The sequence below is a fragment of the Drosophila obscura genome, unplaced genomic scaffold (assembly GCF_018151105.1).
Source record: "Drosophila obscura isolate BZ-5 IFL unplaced genomic scaffold, ASM1815110v1 contig_186, whole genome shotgun sequence".
NCBI lineage: Eukaryota > Metazoa > Arthropoda > Insecta > Diptera > Drosophilidae > Drosophila > Drosophila obscura.
Window position 1 is genome coordinate 10,501,873 of NW_024542774.1, and position 22,464 is coordinate 10,524,336.

A 22,464-nucleotide genomic window follows, 5' to 3' on the forward strand; every position below is an offset into this window, starting at 1 on the left:
TATATACCCTTGCAGTTCAACGACCCATAAATAATAATGGTTTATCAACAAATTTGTTATACACTTGATTATTTGTTTTGTCGATTGTCTTGTCGGTTTGATTCGCCCAAAGAATGTTGTGCAGTGTTAGCAAACATGGCTTAATCCATCGGGTTTGTTGTTTAGGGAATGCGTCACAAAATTTGAATACCCTGCAAGGGTATGCGTCATTTGTTTAAGTACTTGTGCATAAATTTGAAAATATGCACTAGAATTTGAATATAATGTCGAATAAATATAGAATGCATTAGTGTTATTTACAGATATCACTTGATATAGACTTAAAACAAAAATATCCATTGAAAAATAGAATCCAATTAAGCCAAAGCTAACTTTAATGTGTTTATCTGGGATTTTACGAAATGAATGTGTATAACAATCATCATCATCTGAAATTGATCGATTGATTGATCGACTAAGATGAACGTGCTGATAATATTGCTAACACGTACAAAGATCAGGTTACCACGTTTCAGAAATAATTTCATATATAAAATATAAAACATTAGGAAGAAGCTGATGGAAGTTAGGTAGCATTAGTTCATTTTAATTGGCTGTATTAGCATTGGTTTTATTTATTTGTGGGTTAAATTAACATATGCTTATATGTATTTGTATTTAGCTGACGCTAGCGTAGCAGCCAATCATACCCATTTCCTTGAGTACCCCAACTGTACACTTCTTAATTTTAGATCCTTTCGATTTCCTCTCTTTTTCGTGTGGATTTTCCCCAAACCCATAAAATAAGGGTCTTCAAAGTTAATCTATCTTTTAGAAAATTGATTTATCTATAGGCTAAAATTATATGTTAAGTGCTGAGAGTGCTAACTAGCTATGAATATTAAGCCGAATATCAAAATCCAGGAATATAATTTCTGATTATGGACAGAGAACGATTAACCCATTGCCGACCAGTGGGTATTTTAACACAGACTTTCGACAAAAAGTTGGCTTAGCTGATCTGAATACTGGGCTTTAAGTCTTATTTTCTGAATAATCAAAATGAAAACAAGTACTTATACTTAGCAAATCTTTTAAGAAATTGATTAATTAATCGTAGAAAAATATATGTTCAGCGTTTAAAGTCTTAGCTTGTTAGTAATATTAAGACGAACATTAAAATCGAAGTTTTTCTTCGCATCACAGCTTTTCGTGTCCATCAGTATATTTACGGTATATTTTACGAAGGAGACACAAACACGGACGATATATTTTGTTGATAGATACACTGTCACACTGACAACTGACATTAACGGAAAGCGGCAGAATTGTGTGAAGAAAAATTACGAAAGCCAGGTGGCTTGGACGATCAAAATGAACGAAATTATACAAGATAAGTTTATCCCGCAGCAATTGCTGTACTTTGTGGCTGGTCGGCGATGCTGCCAACAATTCCCATGCACATTTCGATCGTCAGATCACGAGATTTTCATGCGATACGCTGGCTCCTTGGGCTTGCGTACGCAATGCGTGTTTAGTAATGGCGAAATTATCAAAGTATTCAAGCAGGCGTGCCGCCATTATCTGGAGGAGCCCAAAATATTGACATTCTCGCCATCGACGGCAATAAACATTCTGACTATGTTGGGGCGAACAACCAATTTGGGAAAGGACGAACTCAAATTGAGCTCAGATTTCATACCACAGCGTGCGTGTGTTGCCGAAATTTTGCCGCCTCATCTACCATTTCCGACGATCAAGCCGCCTGCGCCGCGCGTTAAGGACGATACACAACGTAATTTGCTGAAAAAGTTTCCTGGTTTTCCTTTCATCGACAACGTCTTACAGACGCTGTATAAACAGCGGGTCGTGGTGTTCAGTGCAGATCTCTCGTGGGAAAAATCGGTGTATATGCCACTAATAATTTTTGAAGACTGCGAGTCTAAGAAAACAAATGCGAAAATCATTTGCATTGAGAAGGAAAACGTTTTGGCACTGCACAATAGCAAGCGCCTGGCACATTACTTCGCCGAGGATGTGGGTGAGACTGTGGGAATTCAATTGCCGCACAGCAGCAACATCAGCTCGGGAACGCACATAATATGCTCCACGGCGCAGTACGTGTTGCGCTCGCTGACAAGCCAGAAATGCATAAACATCAGCCACTTCATTGTAAACGATGTGCACCAGCATGATCCCTATATCGACGTGTTGCTGAGTGAACTGCGCAATGCACTGACCAAGCACCAAAACCTAAGAGTCGTTCTGTTGTGCCAAATGGCCGACGCAAAGAAGTTTACCGACTTTTTTGAAGAGGGCACCGAACTGATGCCGAAAGAAGGAGCCCCAAAAACGGCGCCCCGCATTTCGTATTTGGGTGACATTCACAGCCGCATTTCAGTGGCAGGCATTCACAAAGGACAGGATATTTACAAGGAGACTCCAGAGGTGTACAGAACAAAAACGCCCAGAAATGAGCAAATGGATAAATGTTTGGAGGCCTACGAGGAGTTCGGCACTGATCTTTCCATTCGGCCATTCCTGTATGCCGTCAACTACGACTTGGTTCCGGTCAACTATCGCCACTCGACCAGTGGCAAGACTGCTGTCCTAATTGCGTCTCAGCGCAACAATGCAAGCCACCTGCGCGTCTTGTTGTATATGGGTGCCGATCCATACGTTGTGGATGAGCAGCATCAGAATGCCATCACAGTGGCCGCATTAATGGAAAACAATGAGTGCATCGACGTCTTAAACAATTTCAGCCTGCGTGGCAATGCAATCAAAAGCGCCAAGCCCGACTTTGTTGACTACGATCTGATAATTGATTTGTTTTACTTGTTGCGCACCAAGCCGGAATATCCCTCAGGTAAGTCTACTTAAATATTATTATTGGGCTAAGGCTAGTCAGGGGTATTTCCCCTGAATAATCCATATTGTTCAGTTGTTAACGGTAGTATAATTTCATATAATTTTGGTTCTATAATTCATCGTGAGATTTGATGTAATGCTGCCCTGGAACGAGTTCCATCGCCATGTGCCTACACATGTATCGCATATATCGATACATATCGGCCTTTGCCATATAGGAATTGTTTTTTTTTATAGAATATAGAACCAGGCAGGCTGAAACACCAAAATGAGCACCTACCAGCAAAGCAGCGAGGGGAAATTTATCCCGGCCACAAAGCGTCCAGATGGCACCTGGCGCAAGGCGCGTCGTGTGAAGGATGGGTATGTGCCCCAGGAGGAGGTGCCGCTGTACGAGAGCAAGGGCAAGCAGTTTGTCGCCCAAAGACAGACTGGAGTGCCGCCTGGCATGTGTCCCATTCTAGCGGCAGAGTCAAAGAAGGAGCGCGAGAAGCAGGAGCGGACGAAAACAAAGAAGCAGGACAAGAACAAGGAAGGAGTTGACTCAAGTGGCCCCAGTGGCCCCAGTGGCGGGTCACCGCTTAAGGTTGTCCAACCGTCGTCTGACAGCAAGATCACCAATGTCAATGGGATAACAAACGCTCTGGAGGATAAATTGAAGATCAGCTTGCCCGAAGAGGTCGATACTGAAAAACAATTAAAAAAGCTTCGCAAGAAAATCCGCGAAATCGAACAAATCGAGAGCAGGATTCAGGCCGGCGAGCATAAAAAGTTGGACAAAGACCAGCTCGACAAGGTGAAAAAGAAAGCCGAAATCCTAAAGCAGCTAACGGCATTGGAGAACAGCAGTGATAATGCGCAGCCACAGTCACAATCATAGCGAAATGTTGAACTCAACTCTGCCTCTGCCACCAGGCATTTCTAATGCTAAAATTTAAGTTTAAAGAAAACACACTGACCTGATGATGTCGCGTCGCTCTGCCCGAAAACACTCACACACACACACACTCATTTATGCCTGTTAAATAGTTCTACATATTAGTTATAGCTTAAGAAATGCCATTTTAGAAATATGTATCAGATAATTGTATCATTGTATCTGTCTTTAATGTTCAGTTCAGTTCATTTGATTTGATTTGATTGAAGGAATCACCGGGTGTATTTGTGTAGGAAAACAACATTGTAAATCAGATGTAATAAATCTACCTTCTTTTATTGATAGAACTATGTGCAAATGTCATATGGATAAGGGATATTAAGGGATCACTAATCCATGTCTCTCTTTATTTCAGGAAACATTTTGGTCATTTTGCCCACCTACTATCATATTGTTAAGCTGAACTATATGCTGCTCAGTCATTGCATGAGCGGCAAACTGCAGGAATTCTCAATATTCTTGCTGCACGAGAATATGGGCGGGGAATACATTGACGCTTTGGTTAATGCTCGCAACGACACTGACAAGGTGGTGCTGACCACTGATATAATTGAATCGTTGCCTCTTCAGGTGCCGTTCAAGTACCTAATCGACACTGCCTGCAAACAGTATTCCATTTACAATTGCAGCAGCTACTGTTCTGAGCACCGATACGAATGGGTGGCCAAAGACTGTCTCTTGAGAAGGGAATCCATCGTCGATGGTAATGGTTTATTTGGTTTTTTGCATAGGATATGATGACTAGAGCTAACATAATGTTTTTTGCAGGAGCTGCTTCTGATACGCAATGCTTTCGATTGTTATCCAAAAGCACGTACAATATGCTGAGTGAAAATAGCACACCCCTGCTTCAAAGAATACAGCTGGACAAGATCTGTTTGACGGTAAAGGCATTGTCGCCGAACAAGATTATCAGTGAATACCTAGGCTATACCATTGCGCCACCGCCACTTATTAATGTGCACCATGCCGTGCAGTTCCTGAAAAAAATTGAGGCCCTGAACGAGGTGGAAGATCTCACTTGGCTGGGCTGCCGACTTCTGGACATACCAGTGCCTTGCCAGCTTGGACGGATGTTAATCTATGGCATTCTTCTTCAATGCCTGGATCCAATACTGACTATAGTGACCTCGCTGTCGACGACGGATCCGTTGAGTATTCCCTTTACTGAGGACATTGACAGCCTGTGGGATCGATTCACGATTTATATTCAGAATCTCATCAAGAATGAACGTGGTCGCCTGGCAGATAATCAGTTTTCGGACCACTTTATATTCCTGCGACTGTTTCAGGAGTGGCAGAATCGGCAGAAGAGCAAAATGCCAATACTGTATTTCACCAATGAATACGACTTTATTCTGAATGGACTGATGGAGCAGTTGAGCTTCATCCGGTCCTATATTGTGTGCTCCCTGCGAGCTGCACACTTGATTCATTTCCGTGGCATGCTAAGCATGCAGAGTCTCAATTTGTTGTCGGGAAATTGGCACGTGGTAAAGGCAGCCCTAGCAGGCGGCATGTATCCAAATATCTGTGTTCTGGATGTTGGAAAATCGTGTCTCAAGTCGGCCTATTCAGAGAAAGTGCACCTGCATCCAAACACAGTGCTGCGTGACTTTCTAGAGCCATTCAGCAGCTCAGCTCTTAATTTCCGCAGCCCCTGGGTTGTCTGCACTAAGCAGAAGAACTATATTTTATACGCCACTATGGTACTTCCCCTAGCAGTGGCTATGTTTGCTGGTAAGTTTGATTGTCACGGCTTAAACTAACACTTTAATTGATCCTTTAATGCATCCCTTTTTTAGGTCCCAGCCGAATAAGATCTTCGCAGATAAGCGTCAGCCAAAATGATAACGTTAATGTCTATTTCGATGAATGGATCTGGATGGTTATGCCAAAAACTGTAGCCGAGCTGGTAATGAAAGCGCGTCAGTGTTTCTTCAATGGATACCACGAATTTTTAAAGCACTGCAGCGATCAGGACAGATGGAACGCCGACGCTGTCACTATGGCCAACCAGGTCTTGCTCAATGAAACATTAGCCAAAGTATTTGAAAACGAAGATGTGTCTGTGGGTTTCTCAAAGACTCCGTCCATTTATTATCGGCCAATTGTAAAGCTGCCAACGACTTACCTGCTGACCGTAAATCGTCACTTTAGCTGGAATCAGGAAATAGAAGATAGCAAAGAGGATCTGGTCAAACGGACATCACCACATTTTGATATCAATTCGCACTTTGTGGAGCGACAGTTCTTTGTGCTGCACACCAAAGAATCCTGTGACGATTTCTACAAGACCACCAACACTCCCTTCATTGAATCGGTACTGGGAAAGTTTGCCAGACCCATCGAGTCGCCCAATCGACATATTTTCGTGATTTTATACAAAAAGAATGAGGATGAAATGTTAAGCATCAGCCGTGCTAAAACAATTAACGGAGAATTTACATTGAAGGAATACTTTCGAAATGTTATTCCAGTGTATGAAATCATGTAAGTATACTCGTGAGACATGTATTCGACTACTCGACTTAATGTATGCCGCATTCTCTTCCAGCGATGCTTGCCGATCGTTGAGTGTTAGCATGCCCAACTTTGATGGCCGTTTAATGTCCAGCCTAATTGATAAAAGAGTTGGAAACTTAATTATGGACTTGTTCGCTTTTCGCAATCATTGGATTCATAAGCGATAAATTTATCCTGATCTTTGTTCCTTATGGGCGGACGTGCGTACTGCCGAGCCTCACAATCAAAAATATCATTTAATGTTGTACTCCTTCTGTTGAACTTTAAGAAAGTTGGACGTGTTATTGTTTTTGAGTTAATTCCATTGAATTGTTTTCTTATGAAATACTTTGTATGTACCGTATATTGAATCAGTGATCATCGACTGCTAACGAAAGTAAAGTCGTATGGAATAAAGAGATCCTGCAGAATCAAGGCGCTGTGTTAAGACCTGTTTCAGTTAAGATAAATATGTAAACACAAAACACTGTTAGTTAGGCACTGCGTTTAATATTTCTATAAAAATATTCGAGATTAGTACAGAGACGGACATCTACACAGAAATGCTTTAAAATGCTTAGATTAGATTATAAATTGGATTCAATGGCACCCGCAGGATTTCACAATCATATTTCTATACTTCTTCAGGTTGACATTCTCGTCATTGAGATGATACAGCACAGGCAAGGCGCCCAGTCTCGTCGGCGCACAGCATGGCTTCGGCACCTTCTTGGGCTCGAGCAGATGCACCAAAGTCTGCACAATGGCATGATTGGTGGCATTCATGTGTGCGTTGAGAGGGAAATTGCACTCACCGCTGCAATAAAATGCGCCATAGCCCTCTGGGGCGATTATCCAATCGTGCCAGCCCAAATCCTTAAAGTCGATGTAGAGGGTTTGCATCTGACAGCTGCGTGTATTCTCGATGGGTACTTCCAAAAAGGGATGCACTGGCACCGACTTCTTCTTCTTGCGCTGATGCAGCGTGCTCCGCTTACTTCTGTGGTGACTACTGTGCGAGGTTGTCTTGATCAGCTCGGGCCCCCTGAAGAACCCAATCATAAATGGCTGGTATTCGTCGTCCACTCTGCGGTGAATCAGTCCAATGTCGTCCAGTTTGACTTCTCGATCGGGCCGATTGACAGCGTGGGCACCAATGTAAATGCCGTGGTTCTCCTTGGAATGTATCAGCCACTCGTGCAGGCCCTCGGTAACGTTTAGTTCCAGCCAGCCGACATAGTCGCCAGTGGTATTCACCGAGGACAACGCTTCCATCGTATTCTCACCCGATTCGCCCAATCCCATAGAGTACACGGTGATCGTGAATTGCTTGTTTGCTGTGAGCCATTTGCCTTCGTTTGAGTTCTGGTATATACGCAGCTCAGCCATTACCAGATAGTTGTCGTCTGGCACCTTGGAGACGTCGAACCACAGGCGGCGGCCATGTTCGTGGCGTAGCTCCTCCACGTTGTGATTGCGTTTGTTCAAAAAAGTCATTATAATGTCGCTCTCGTCTATGGCGCGCTTGTCCAGGTCCGTGATGAAGTTTTCTTCTCCATCTCCAATTCTTTCATCGGACATAGTTTCGGCGTTGCGTTTTGAGCGATGGCTGTGCTCAGTTTCATCGTCGGTATTGCCATTGCCACCTCCCAGTCCTTCCTCCTCCGTGATGCGGTGGTAAACGTCCAGCAAAAATTTTGGTGCAGACTTTCTCAAGGACAACTGATGGCTGCTGTGGTGGGAGGGGCGCTCGGCTATGCCCAGGAACTCAAGTATCTCGTACGAAACATCCAGCTTGTCATCGTCGCTCAGCACGCGGTGCATGATCGTCTGATCTTTGCCATTGTCTATATAGATCCCTGACTGGGTGGCGTCAATCACAGTCGGCGTCGTAGAAACGAATATTATCAGAACCAGTCCCAGTGCCAGTGAAGCTAGAGCCGCAACAGCTTCCGAAGTTTTCCTCATACTCGAAAACATGATGCTCTGGAAGGATCACAGTAATTGGTAATGTCTACTAGAGCTATCTTCTGGACGATGGCATTTAGTTGGGCAAAAACATTTATTAGTTTTTAATGGTTTTTTAATGAGCAGAACTTGTGGAAAATTCTGACGCACTTTGTATACAGATTCAGATTGTTGTGTGTATCTTAATCTTGAAGATGCATTTTTTCTTTAGATTTTGAATCAGTTGGCAGAGCGATCCTCAGGGCTGCACAAACATGGAATAATTTTCAGTTGTTTTGAACTACTACGATCTGCCTAATATATTTTATTTGATGAGACTGATGATTAGAAAAACAAGAGAAATGTATTTAAAAAGGTGTGCACTGCATTCCGTACGGTTACACTGTTCAGACAGCTGCTTGGTTTTTTTTTAAGTTAATAAAATGCACAATATTTGTTTTATATTCATGAAAATTAATAAAAATAATAAATATTAATATCCATATAGTTTTCATTCATATAGCTGCCTTAATTAAATTCTACTTGTCTTTATTATATAAATATTTAATTTGGTTTTTTGTTCTTGAATGAACTGTCATATCCATATACTGGTTAGTGCTGCAGCCCTGGCAATCAGCTGATTTATCGATATCTTGATATATTTTACTACCACACGAATATAAATATTTTGAGATACTTCCGTACGGTACGCTTCGCTAGTTTCCGTTGTATTGTTTTGGTGAAAGTGTGTAAATTCAAATCGTTCTTTCAGAGCAAATCAAGGTCCATTATAAATAAGAAAATATTTTTACTACAACAAGATAGTTTATTTGAGTGCCACCACAAGAATGCTGGTCACAAGCATGAGCCAGGCACAAAAAATGTATTAATTACTAAACCTGTTTCGATTTCGCAGTAGAATTTCCAATGCTTTTATATACTACATACATATGTTCGTACATATATATGTAGCAATTAAGGAACACAAATACATATGTATAAATGTGGGACCAACTAGCATAGTGTTTGATTAAAATGCCATTTTATTGGAACGATAGGCTAGGCTCTGTTCAAGTTCAGTGTCAATGCAATCAAAGGACAGGAATGGGAATCTAGGTCTACTGGCCGAATGGCACACACCCTTTGAGTCACTAGAGGCATCTCATGCTTCGGAATGATGTCACACAAACTAGCATATATGTATTGTCGACATACAAGCAGAGAGACATTTATATGTACATATATATTTATATCCGTATAAATTATATTTGGGTGGGAGCTGCGAATGAGCTCTGCTCTCCAAAGAATAAACCTAATGCTCGTTGCGTGAAGTAAAGTAATGTAATTGAAGCCCCAGCCACGTTGGGAATTTGAAATACTTTTTCAAAGTAGTTAACCCATATTCGCATATTCGTGGGTGTGTGCCGGGCTGGGCTATCATGTGAGGGCCAAATTAAATAACTACATACAAATTGGGATTTTCGATGCCTACATATATGAATCGTTTTTTAATCTTTTGCACACTGCTATTATAAGTCGAATTTAAGTCTACGTTTTCTCTGTCAATCCAATGTGTACTTGCACTTAATATTATTTCCATTATTATACCAGATAGCTAAAAGAGGAAGATGGATGATCTAAAGGGATTCTTGCGACAAGCCGGTCAGGAATTTCTGAATGCCGCTGGTGATGCTGCAATGGGGGCCGCCAAAGATGTGGTTGGCTCTGTGATAAACGAGATATTTATCAAGAAGGAGGCCGACACCAAGCGGGTGCTTCCCAGCATCAAGAACATGAGAGTCGTAAGTGTATAACTTTAAATTAAAACAAATTAAATTAAATAAATAGGGATAAACGACATACATATACACATTAAAATCCATATGCATGTATCCACACTCTTAACAAATAAATACATTCCATTCAATCGTTCAATACTGTCATTAGCAACCCTTGCAATCATCTCAAGCCGTATTCTATGGGAATGTAAGTACATGTTGGTTTTGACACATTTTCGTTTCGAAGGATAATGTGCTATCAAATTGTTGTAATGTGTCCTTGTGTGTACTATCTTGATGTGTGTACTTATATGTAAAGTCTACTTGTGTCCTCAATTTAAACAAAAATACACTGTACATTGTATTAATTCATTTTTATCAACAATTTTTGCATCTAAACTACTAAAATTAGTCAAGCAATAATCCGATTATGTGATTTTCTAGTTGGGTGAGACAAGCTCGAATCTGGGACCCTACTCTGAGGTGCAGGACTATGATACAATCTTGAAGAGCTGTCTATCCAGCGGATCACTCTTTGAAGACCCCATCTTCCCGGCTGGGAATGAGGCCCTTATGTTCTCTCGTCGGCCAGATCGTCACATCGAGTGGTTGAGGCCCCATGTAAGTGATCTGGAATGCAATGAAAACTTCTAGCAAATGAATTTAATTCTATAAATTAATATATGTGTTTAGGAAATCGCAGACAATCCCCAGTTTTTTGTAGAGGGATTCTCCCGATTTGATGTCCAACAGGGCGAACTTGGAGATTGCTGGCTCCTTGCAGCCACCGCCAACTTAACGCAGGAAGCCACTTTGTTCTTCCGCGTCATTCCACCCGAGCAGAGCTTCGAGGAGAACTATGCTGGAATATTTCACTTCCGTTTCTGGCAGTACGGTAAGGTTAATCATACATACCATACGTATCGGCAAACGAATCAACTAATAATTATTTATGAACTAAACCAATTAAAACAGGTAAATGGGTAGATGTGACTATTGATGATCGTTTGCCAACCTCTCGTGGGGAGCTAGTATATATGCATTCCACTGAGAAAAACGAATTCTGGAGTGCGCTCTTGGAGAAGGCCTATGCCAAGTATGAAAAAACAACTAACTTTATTTATTTATGTAATATTATATAGCGCTTATTTATTTTGTGAATTCTTAGACTTCATGGCTCCTATGAGGCTCTCAAAGGTGGTAGCACGTGTGAAGCCATGGAGGACTTTACTGGCGGTGTCAGCGAGTGGTACGACCTCAAGGAGGCGCCCGGTAATCTCTTTACAATATTACAAAAAGCGGCGGACCGTAATTCAATGATGGGCTGTTCAATTGAGGCGGATCCCAATGTGCTAGAAGCGGAAACTCCTCAGGGGTTAATTCGTGGACACGCATACTCTATTACCAAGGTTCACACACTGTTCTAAATTATGCTAAAAATGCCATTTGTGGGAAAGCTAATGAACATCTTTGGATTATGTATTTGCAGGTCTGCTTTATAGATATAGTAACACCAAATCGGCAGGGTAAAATACCAATGATACGCATGCGAAACCCATGGGGAAATGAAGCCGAGTGGAATGGTCCTTGGAGCGACAGCTCCGCTGAGTGGCGATATATCCCTGAAGAACAGAAGCAGGAAATTGGTCTCACTTTCGATAGAGATGGCGAGTTTTGGATGTCATTCCAAGATTTCCTTCACAATTTCGACAGAGTTGAGGTAAGAAACGGCTGTTTATACTATCTAGGATTTGTTTGGATTGTAAAATATGTTTGTTCATACCTTTCCAGATTTGCAATTTGTCTCCGGACTCGTTGACAGAGGACCAACAGCAAAGTGGCAAGCGCAAGTGGGAGATGTCCATGTATGAGGGTGAATGGACCCCAGGCGTTACAGCTGGCGGGTGCCGCAATTTCCTGGATACTTTCTGGCACAATCCCCAATATATTATTACGTTGGTGGATCCTGATGAGGATGACGAGGAGGGACACTGCACAGTTATTGTTGGCCTAATGCAGAAAAATCGTAGATCAAAGCGCAATATGGGAATGGAATGTCTGACCATTGGTTTTGCCATTTACAACCTTAACGAGCGCGAACTGGAGAACCGCCCACAAGGCCTCAACTTCTTTCGGTATAAGTCGTCGGTTGGACGTTCTCCCCATTTTATTAACACCCGAGAAGTATGTATGAAATTGTTTCATATTTTATATTATTAACTCCAAAAACATTGGGGTTTTGTCTTAGGTGTGCGCCCGGTTCAAGTTGCCTCCCGGACACTATCTGATTGTGCCTTCCACTTTTGATCCGAACGAGGAGGGAGAATTCATCATTCGAGTATTTTCCGAAACCCAAAATAACATGGAGTGCGTACATGTAGAAAATGATAATGAGTTTGTATATTAGAAATAATTCGGGTCGCTACATTTACGGGGTTTTTCTAATTTAAAAGCAACTAATGTGCAATATGGGTATGTGAAGACACAGTATTTACATACGTATAGATATGTTTGTTTTTAGTGCAAGTAGTTGTTGTAGCTCCCCAATGTGTTTATTTTGAAATTGGTTACCCTCCCATCCCCCTGTACACATTCCACTAATGGCAAATTCATTATATTTACATACATACTTCGATTGCAGCTTATCTCTGACCCCAATGCTCACAGTATTCATTACAGAATAATAATAAACAGAAAACTGACTAAAGTAAGTCTGTCCGACTGTTTGAACAACTTTATCTTAGATCTAGACTAACTTAAAGGAGTATTCGGCTTCTCATTCTCATAGTAACAAAGTATTTGAAATAGTGCAATTTATAAGATATTTATATTTACATCGTGTTACCTGTTACCGGAGTAATACCTACATATGTTGATTACAGAACACTAGAATACTACAAGCGCCCTAACTTTTTGCTACACTATTGCAATTGATCGATTGTTGAGATTACCGTACCGGTCTATTTTTAATTCTGTCTTTAATGTATTTTCTCATGTACCTATATAAATATTAAATACGGTAATAAACAGAGCGGCAGAGAACCCCTTAACAACGTCTTGTGCTTTAAAATAAACCCCTTTATCTGTAGAACATAAGTCAAAATTTCCCGTGACATTTTTCTAAAACATGTGTAAATTCGGCATGCTTAGATCTTGTGATATTACATTTACAACAGCCATTAAATATTGAATATCAATTCCGTTTCATTTTCATCAATCATTTCACTTTCTATCTCTATTTAGAGAGAATGATGATCATGTGGGGTACGGTGGCAAGGGCGACACGGTAAGTAGTTAGATTTAAACAGGATTACTAGATAATGTTTTGCTTTGGTTTAAAGATAACACCGGGATACCCAACACCAAAGCCATTGGATCCTCAGAAGGAGAGCTTGCGACGTTTGTTTGACAGCATCGCCGGAAAGGATATGGAAGTTGATTGGATGGAGCTGAAACGTATACTGGATCACTCGATGAGAGATGGTAAGAGTACATCTCACTGAGTACATCACTGTGCTAATGTGTGCTCTGCTTTTCCTTTAGACTTGCCAAAGCCAATTGTTTATAATCGATTTTCCAACAACAATGCATTTGAGACTCAGGCAGGCCCTGGCGAAGACGGCGGTGGCGCCTGTGGACTTTTGTCACTGATATGTGGCCCATTCTTAAAAGGTACACCATTCGAAGACCAGCTGGGAGCGAATGACCCGTCGAGTAAGAGGCTAATGGGCGATAACCCATCGGATGGTGGCGCCATAACGTCAGGTGGTAAGGGAACTGAAAACCCACATAGAATATAAAATGTTAAATTACCAAATTATTATAGCAATCGTCGACGAGACTCACGGCTTTTCTAAGGACGTATGTCGCTCCATGGTGGCCATGTTGGATGCTGATAAATCTGGAAAGCTAGGATTCGAAGAGTTTGAAACTTTGCTGTCGGACATCGCCAAATGGAAGGCCATCTTTAAGGTCTACGATGTTGAGAACACTGGCAGGGTGTCAGGATTTCAGCTTCGGGAAGCACTTAATTCTGCTGGCTATCACTTAAACAATCGGGTGCTGAACGTTTTGGGCCATCGATATGGTTCCAGAGACGGACAAATTGCCTTTGATGATTTCATCATGTGTGCAGTTAAAATAAAAACATATATAGGTAAGATATTCCCACTAAAAAAAAAAGTCCCTTTAGGTCAACTATCACGCCAATTAATATCTTGCAGAAATATTCAAGGAGAGGGATACTGAGAAAAATGAAACAGCCACGTTTACATTGGAGGAATGGATCGAACGTACAATATATTCTTAAGCCAGTGCCGATTAACACCTAGCTAGCGAATTTGTTTGAGCCCACATTTACAAGTAATCTCATTCTGTTTGAATCGTATTCATATTGTTGCGATACTTGGCACTATATGTATACATAGTACAAAGCTATTTTCATACCAATAATATGTTGCCGGCCGAAATTGCAAATGTTTTCTGCTCTTTAATATCTATTGTCAAATCCCCGAGATATTTTGAATACAAAACTAAACATTTATGTCTCTCCGAATTATAAAATAGGTATATAAATTTACACGGTGTGAACTTATTCAATTTAATTTCATCTACTAAATCAGCATTTAAAACCAACTGCTAATTTCAAATATTAGTTGTATTTTCAATCGTCATTCAGGGGTATTTTGGGTATTTATTTATAAATTTAATATGATACAATATTTATTCGCCGAGCAGATCAAATTAACGCCATCCATTATTAATAAAATTCGCATTTGTTTAGTAGTTGAATTTATTTTATTTTTTGTTGTGATTGAATCTAGCACCAACATAATGTGCAATGAGTGAAGCATTATATTGATCAAATATAAATCACATTAAAACATAAAACACACCCGAAATAATTATTATAAAATGAACATTTAGTAGTATTAGATTGGGCTGATTATCTATAAATATCATTACTAGGCATCTACAATCATAAACGCGTCTTTTTTTTCTTAAATTATTTTGACTACATGACGAGGAGAGAATGCGGCCGGCCGAGTCGTCAATCTTGAGGGATTACTATGTGAGTAACTAACTATAAGCAAAATTCTCGAATAGTTCGCAGAAAAGTTATTTTAGTGTATACATATTTTGATTTATAATATATGTACATCAGTTTCATGCAATCATGCGGATTAAAGATAGACACACAGAGCGCTTAAGCACTTAGAATTACGCATGGCCATGGACAGCGGACGTGTTACAATACATGTGTTCTGTAGGGCTACTCAGAGCGTCTTCTACGATCCGTAGAGGTTCGTTTGTAGCCCTTGTCGTATCTAAGCTGATGCTAATTCCTCTCTGCAAGCTGCCCACAGCTCCCCGATCCCCGGTGGCACTATTATTTTGCAACTGCAATTGTGAATTCAAGCTTAGATGTAAATCATTATCGTAAATCCCCGTACAGGTTCCTGCAGGGCCATCTGTGTTTTGGAGAAGCTCTCCAGATGTGCTTGCTTTAATATAGCCGCTCATCTCGCTTGTTGGCTCCATTGCCACGGACATTGAAGGCGCCTCAAAGCAGGGCACACAAGTCGATTCTTTAGCGTTGACTGGCGGGAATATATGCTGATACCGCTGTCGAATTGAGTCAACGACATCAAAAAGGTTCTTCGCATCCATCGCTAATATGTGGGCGGCCGATAGCATACTCCTGGAATAGCAATAGCAATTACTTTAATTTCAACAGTCTTGTGAAGGGCCAATATAACAATACATACTTTCGATATTCACTGTCTAGAGTCGTATCGCTATATTGCTGTGCTAATCGCATCGCTGAAACGAGTTCGTGCATGTCTTTGGATAGAACTTTATGTGCCATTTGCACTTCCCTGTGAAGGTAAAAGGAGTATAATGAAATGAATACATGATTCCGATGGATTGCAACGCAGTATATCCTTACTTGAGAGCCTGCGCTGGGAACAGCACAGATATTTTGTCCACCGATGTGAGTAAGTTTCTTAGCTCAACGCCCACATTCTTAACCAAATCCAAATAACCCTCTGTATTTGCCTTTTCAACACCCTGCGATAGCGCCATTATGGACTTGACTACCAATGTGGTTGCGCAGTACACCTCGTCATTGGCACGGTTGACTGGTCGACTGGAAGGCGAAGTGCCAAAGCTTCTGGAGCTTGAACCGGGATGCTGTTCTTCACCAGCTGCCAGGGAGGATAAGTGATCCGCGGATGAGTTGTTCGACTTTAGCGATAGCTGATTAGTGTTTGGCGTCATCGGTCGGGAATTAGCATTCGAGCAGTCGGGTAGGCTAGATGGTCCGGTTGACATTAAATCTAGCTTAAACATGTGCGACTGCTGCTCGGTGTTGGCACCATGGGGAATTGAGCTGGATCGCCTCCGCTGTAAATAAATGCAATTTGAGAGTGCTTCTACCTAAAATAGTTGTGAAAGCTTACCAGCAACTCCTCCTGATATAACCATTCACCGTCGCTGTTGCTATCTTTGCGCTGCTGCCTTAGCTTCTCCCCCAAAACATTTTGAATGACCTGAAAAGATAAATGCCCGCGGTTATCACTGCGCCAACTTAAACTGCGACAATTAACTTAAATAATACACACAAAAAATCATTTTAAATATTACAAATAATATTGCAGCATAAGTAAAAAAGAATAATGTAATAAAATGCGAACGCCTTGCTGCCAACGTGTCCAAGATAGGTCCAAACCTGATTTCCCGCAGAGTCAGCGTGCAAGGTGGCCATGCAGACAGCTCCGTCCAAGCTGCCATCGAGTGTTAAATTTTGAGGGCTAGAAAGCATCCATTGCCGGTCCCATTCGCCCTGATTGGGGCCTTCAACTAAGCTATTATGACACACAAAACCCAACGGGTCGGTTGCCATGCCACCGAACATCTGTGGCTCTATCCCCATTCCATCTAATGTGTTTGCTTGGCCGAGCTCCACTGGGCACACGTTCATCGATGAACTATAACTCGAATTCTGCCGCGCAGATACACAGGTCTTGAGTCCGGCTCCTCCAAAATCGTAAATTTCCTCGGGAAGCGAATCACATTCAATTGAGTTTTTCATTTGCTGGCGATATGCGTGAAAATACGTGTTTCGCTCCATGCTTCTCGAGCGCTCTGACGTGCTACTGCAGTGTGCCGGTTGTAGGTTGGCAGTATTGTAGAAAACCAAATTTTGAGTAGACATTAATGATTTGTGACGCTCCAAGCTGCCACCTTTTGAATGGATGCCCTTGCTGCCGGCCGGTGCCGGTTGGTGTCTCTCGAGACTGCCGTACAGGCTATAGCCTGCTATTTTCGATATTGCCGGGTTAGACATATCCATATGCATTTGCATTTGCTCTTCCATGTGTGGTGGACAAACAACGAAACTACTCTTTGAGGGCAGACTTCCCGAAAACATTCCTTTCGGCGGCGGCCTCGCATAAGCAAGGTTATTTGCTACAATGGATGGGTCAGGGGAGTTAGCTGCAGGTGCAGCAGCAGCCGCAACGGTTAGTGGGTTTATGTTAGAGGAATAATGAATTTTTTGCTTTTCAGACTCGGCGATCGGGTCAAGCTTCAACAGATCGGCTGCTGGAAGCTTGGTGGTCTTAAGCGAAACATTCGATTTGCTGTCATCTATCCCTACAGCTAGAGTATTAAATACCGAAGCGGGCGTGGTGTATGCTGCAGGATTGATCCCTCGTTTTTGGTTCTCCATCATCAGCCTGGCCAGCACCGCAGGATTCTGTGCAATTATATAGGTTTGAGGTATTCCCGTTGTCTCATCCACTTTGGACATCATGCTTGGAATATCTAGAAATGTGGAAACAAAACCTCAGTACACGTTACGAAAACTCTGTTTATTAGAATTTTGGCTTACCAGAGTCATGCATTGCTCTTGCTGGCTTCAATGGCGGAATGTCAGACTCCTCACTGCCCACCCAGGACATGGTTACCAATCTTCGGTGCTCCCGTTTCAGGGTCTCGGATGTGCTAATACTATCCTCCATCAGAATTTCACTGAAATATACAAGTAGCATTGTTATCTGGCTTGTACTGATGGGGGGCGGGGTTAAACTTACTTCAAGGTCTCCTTGATGCGCTTAAAATTCGGTCTTTTCAATGGTTCGTAGGCCCAGCACTGAGACATGAGCGAGTACAGTCGAGGGGGGCAGTTTGGTGGCAGGGGTAGCCGCTCTCCGTTTTCCAGCTTCGAAATCACGTCACTGTTTTTCACGCCTTGAAACGGCTTGACGCCCAGCATGAGTATCTCCCAGATGCAAACACCTAAACGACAGTTTATTATTATTATCCATAGATATGTGAAATATATATACGTAGATTCATACCAAACATCCACACATCGCTGGCTGTCGTAAATCTTCGAAAGTTGATTGATTCGGGAGACATCCATTTAATAGGCAGGGCAACTAAAAACGAATTTCTCATTTTATTAAACATAATGGCACGGAAATGACTGTGGCTTACCTGTGGGAGTGGAGTGATAATACGACTGGTCGGAAACCCAGCGGGATAGGCCAAAATCAGCCAGCTGAATAAGATTTTAGGAGTTTAGGCATTGCCAAAAAGAATATATATCATATATTGTACCCACCTTAACGCACGTGGGAGAGCTAACGAGTACATTGCGTGCCGCAATATCTCTGTGTACGAATTTTTTAGACTCCAAATAGCTAAGGGCCGTGGAGAGCTGGTAGCAGTATTTAAGCAGTGTTCCATGAGTCAATCTAGTGAATGTTATCAATTGTTAATAATGGAAATCAAAGTTTTATTATAATTTAGCCTTGGTAAGCACCTGTCGCTGTTTGCCTTTAGGTAGGCGCGCAGCTCGCCAAGCTTTGCCAGCTCCATTACTATCCAAATGGGCATTACGCTGCATATGCCAATCAAACGTATAATGTGTGGATGGTCGAATTTCTGCATAATATCTAAAAGCGAATGGCAGGTAAGGATACATTGAATAGCATTGAATGAGAATGAATGCACGTACAAGCTTCGGCTAGAAAGTTCTCTGTCTTTTCTGGATCTTCGTTTGCTTTGCAAGTTTTAATCGCAACTTGAATCACGTCTGGTCTGCCATTATCTTTGCCATTCGCATCCAAGTGTTTGCCCTTAATAGACTTGGGGAGATTGTAGCTGCCAACATAAACATCTCCGAATTGGCCAACTCCAATCTTCGCACTCGGAGTGATGTGGGATCTATCCAGCTCGTAGTTTCGAACTGTGGGAGTTGAGTAATCGCCCTCTCCTTCCAATAAACCAATTTCAGCATAATCATCCGTCAGCATTGGTTTTCTCGGGCTCGAAGCTGCTGCTTGGGCTGGCTCGACCGGGAGATCATTGGTCTTTGTCGCTGCGCTGTCATCGCTCGATGCGCTCGTCTCTCGTTGCCAAATTGTAAATTCGAGGTCTTTTGATAGCAGCCTGCAATATCCGTCAATAAGGTCGGCAATGCTTTCGGCAGTCTGAAATATACAAATATAGTAGCGTATGGTAATAGTGGCTAATCATTTACTCACATTAATCCCATTGCAGGTTATAACCAGATCTTCTACATTATTTGAAGCAGAGATTTTAATTTGAGTTTTGATTTTCTGGCAATTGCAATTTAAATTATTTGACTCAGTTTCAGTGGTATTTTCCATGGGCTTGGGCAGCTTTTCCTTTGGTAGAGTGCAGGTTCTGATGGCAACAACATCCTTGAACTGAGCAACATTCGTCAAGCTCGCTTGTGGATGAGTCTGGTAAGAGATTCCTGCAATTGCACGAGTAAGATATGAAATATCTATGTGTATGTATTCACAAGTGTATGTGTTTTATAATTACCAATGTGAGGACCAACGTGGAGAATTCCCGATATATTCCATGCCGAGCTAAGGGTGACCGCAAAGTGCTCATAGTTCGTTAAATAAATATTTTTCAAAAGATCGAAGAACCTGGAAGGATATAATAATCATTAAATGGAGATTACACAGGTACATTTGGTAAAATACATACCGCGTCAAGTACTCAATGTCGTTATAATTATAGACCTTTTTGTATCCGACTTGTATCATTTTCTTAAGATTCTTTGGCTTTGTTGTGACTATCACAGATTGTGGAAGAAAACTCTTAAATCCGATTTCCTTTTCAATGTAATCAATGTGCTGCTTCTTGTCCGGTGCTTTCACAGTGATGTTCTTAAAGAAGTGACGAATGCCTAGGCAACACAGCTGCACCGCCAGCTCAGTGTCCACCGTTAAATTGGCCTGAATGAAGTCTTCTTTTACCTGCCACGACCAGAACGCGTATTTAGAAACGGTGGAAAAGTGTTGATTGAAATGTGTATTATGCACCTGATCAAAGTAGTAAAAGCATGTGGCTTTATCCTCATCGAAAAGATCTTGAATACTGTTTGGCACATAGCGGACCCTCAGTTCCACTCGCCACACTCTGTTGGTAATGACTCTTCGGCCATGGTCCTGATACTGCAGTTTGCCCTCGCCGAGCTCCGCTTTGGCAGCATCATTATTGGGACAGTCCACGTTTGAGCAGCCTGGGGACAAGATGTGCGTCAGGACCTTGCGCATGGGTGTTGTCCTGGCCAGCCACAGCTCCTCTTTAGTGATCATATTGAGCATTCGGCACGCGTATCGCTGAATACTCGGCGCTCGGACATCTCTGCTGAGGTCCTCGACTGTCTTCTTAATGACATTGCACACAGTTTCATTTTCGTTGAACCGAACTGCCTTGAAACTTTTGTTCGGCATATTCACATGAAGAACGTAGTCCTCGCAGAATGCTGTACAAAAGAAAATCAATGTGACGTTGCACGAACTTGGACCAAATGCAGCACAACTTACGCTCATTGCTGGTGGGCGGCGTCGCATGATGGCTTTGGTTGACGCTGGCTTCCGCAGTGTTCATGTTCCACAGTTACCACACAGTGGGCGATTCAGGAAACTCTTCCAACCTGCAACAGATGTACATATACATATATTTGCGCGCATTGATGTGGATATTGATTAGACAAAACAAAAGCTATTCAACAAATACGGCTTTTGTTATTGGATATTCACAGGTGGGAACGGAACAGACTTTCCTACCCCGTCCCGCTCAGTTATTGTTTTTGTGTCTTGCGTCGAACCACACCTTACGAACGTTGGCCAAAGCACCACACTCTCCCTCGCTCTCTTTTAACTATGGCAGTAGTACTTTCTATCCACGACAGATATAATCAAAAACTGAATGCCCTAATCTATTCGGGAAAACGAGACGTTTTTTATTGCCAAACTCTCAGGCTATAGAAATACATAGTATATACTAAATATGCACATATGTATGCATATGCATATGCTGGTACATACATACATAAGTCTGTCTGCACCAGATGTGAGGGGTTGATATGGATTCAAGAACCTATCTACACAACTGAATGATCTTTTGCCTTTTACACAAAAGCACCGGTTCAATTAAATTAATCAATTTTATTTATTAACTTTAAGAGACACAATGTTGTTTTTAAACTAAATTTCAACTTAGAGGTGTCAAACCATCGAGGGCACTATCGATAGTATCGATATTTTACTGATGGCCTCTACTATCGACGGTTTTGAGACTATCATGATAGTATCGAGCTACAGTCGTTGCGTTTTTAATATGTTTTTAATATGTTGACAAGTTCCTAAAAGGTTTCAATGGTTTTTTAATAATTATTTCAGCCCGATACTATCACGATAGTATCGATTGTTTTTTCAAAACATTCGACGTTGATATTCCTCGATATTGATATTCCGTTTAATATTACCAGCTAGCTGGGACTCTCAGCCCTAAACAAATAATTTTATCCGATAGATACATACATTTTTTAAGAGATTGGCAAGTTTTCAGAAGTCCTTTTTATTGGATTATTTACATATTAAGGTTCAAACAAAAACAGCATAAAACGAATTTGTCGTCGTTTTGTGGCGTTGCCAGACTCGTGCAATTCGTAGTTGCTGCGGGCTGCCATACCGTGATATTTTGTGATATGAAATTCGTCAATTTTGATATTCAGTTTAATATTACTAGATAGTTGGCCCTCTCAGCCGTAAACAAATAGTTTTATCCGATAGATACATAAATTTTGTTCAGGATTGGTTAGTTTTTAGAACTCTTTTTCATTGGATTGTTTACATATTAAGGTTCAAACAAAAACGGCCAAAGCATAAAACTTAAATGTTGACTAAATGTTACGTCAGTGTTGCTGGTCAACCAAGTATCTTCTATGCGTATGTACTTTTGTATACCTTATTTCTTTTAATTGGTGTTAAATGTTTTGTTCCAAGCTCCATTGAAACATTATTTATGATTTTATCCTAGATTGACATGTTTTTTACATATTAATGCACATGTTTGTGTGTTATAAATACATTTATCCCGGTTCTGATA

At 41.5% G+C, this 22,464-nt stretch overlaps 5 protein-coding genes across 10 annotated transcripts; 3 read left to right on the forward strand and 2 right to left on the reverse strand.

The window, feature by feature from the left end:
- The first annotated feature begins 1,208 nt into the window (after window positions 1–1,208).
- Window positions 1,209–6,725, forward strand: LOC111075238 (benign gonial cell neoplasm protein). Its single transcript, XM_022368387.2, has 5 exons — window positions 1,209–2,848; window positions 4,143–4,490; window positions 4,556–5,527; window positions 5,593–6,280; window positions 6,345–6,725. The coding sequence occupies exons 1-5, from the start codon at window positions 1,354–1,356 to the stop codon at window positions 6,478–6,480; spliced, it is 3,639 nt and encodes a 1,212-aa protein (XP_022224079.2). The 5' UTR covers window positions 1,209–1,353; the 3' UTR covers window positions 6,481–6,725.
- LOC111075239 (partner of Y14 and mago) lies at window positions 3,053–4,070 on the forward strand. The gene has a single exon (XM_022368388.2). The coding sequence runs from the start codon at window positions 3,119–3,121 to the stop codon at window positions 3,728–3,730; it is 612 nt and encodes a 203-aa protein (XP_022224080.2). The 5' UTR covers window positions 3,053–3,118; the 3' UTR covers window positions 3,731–4,070.
- Window positions 6,726–6,780: 55 nt separating the features above from the next.
- LOC111075192 (protein 60A) lies at window positions 6,781–8,452 on the reverse strand. The gene has a single exon (XM_022368319.2). The coding sequence runs from the start codon at window positions 8,270–8,272 to the stop codon at window positions 6,893–6,895; it is 1,380 nt and encodes a 459-aa protein (XP_022224011.1). The 5' UTR covers window positions 8,273–8,452; the 3' UTR covers window positions 6,781–6,892.
- A 480-nt stretch (window positions 8,453–8,932) lies between these two features.
- Window positions 8,933–15,222, forward strand: LOC111075186 (calpain-A). 3 transcript variants are annotated; one of them, XM_022368311.2, is made up of 14 exons: window positions 8,933–9,022; window positions 9,851–10,041; window positions 10,462–10,638; window positions 10,711–10,912; window positions 10,993–11,113; window positions 11,186–11,426; window positions 11,507–11,737; window positions 11,809–12,201; window positions 12,266–12,384; window positions 13,261–13,303; window positions 13,359–13,500; window positions 13,561–13,785; window positions 13,844–14,173; window positions 14,241–15,222. In XM_022368311.2, exons 2-14 carry the CDS (start codon window positions 9,868–9,870, stop codon window positions 14,324–14,326), a joined length of 2,484 nt encoding a protein of 827 aa, XP_022224003.2. In that variant the 5' UTR covers window positions 8,933–9,022; window positions 9,851–9,867; the 3' UTR covers window positions 14,327–15,222. The 3 variants fall into 3 exon arrangements, with proteins under 3 accessions (XP_022224003.2, XP_022224005.1, XP_022224004.2); XM_022368312.2 differs by having other exon boundaries at window positions 8,959–9,022; window positions 9,855–10,041; XM_022368313.2 differs by lacking the exons at window positions 13,261–13,303; window positions 13,359–13,500; window positions 13,561–13,785; window positions 13,844–14,173; window positions 14,241–15,222 and having other exon boundaries at window positions 12,266–13,098.
- On the reverse strand, window positions 14,781–21,583 carry LOC111075185 (focal adhesion kinase 1). Of its 4 annotated transcripts, none has more exons than XM_041592823.1 (18): window positions 21,406–21,583; window positions 20,898–21,007; window positions 20,391–20,836; window positions 20,053–20,324; window positions 19,882–19,991; window positions 19,575–19,810; window positions 19,046–19,520; window positions 18,851–18,983; window positions 18,650–18,782; window positions 18,523–18,586; window positions 18,384–18,464; window positions 18,117–18,321; window positions 17,915–18,054; window positions 16,751–17,847; window positions 16,482–16,571; window positions 15,968–16,425; window positions 15,786–15,896; window positions 14,781–15,718 (listed from the first exon to the last, which is right to left on the reverse strand). In XM_041592823.1, exons 2-18 carry the CDS (start codon window positions 20,959–20,961, stop codon window positions 15,238–15,240), a joined length of 4,596 nt encoding a protein of 1,531 aa, XP_041448757.1. In that variant the 5' UTR covers window positions 20,962–21,007; window positions 21,406–21,583; the 3' UTR covers window positions 14,781–15,237. The 4 variants fall into 4 exon arrangements, with proteins under 4 accessions (XP_041448757.1, XP_041448756.1, XP_041448758.1 ...); XM_041592822.1 differs by having other exon boundaries at window positions 21,402–21,583; XM_041592824.1 differs by lacking the exon at window positions 21,406–21,583 and adding an exon at window positions 21,187–21,292.
- Between the last annotated feature and the right edge of the window lie 881 nt (window positions 21,584–22,464).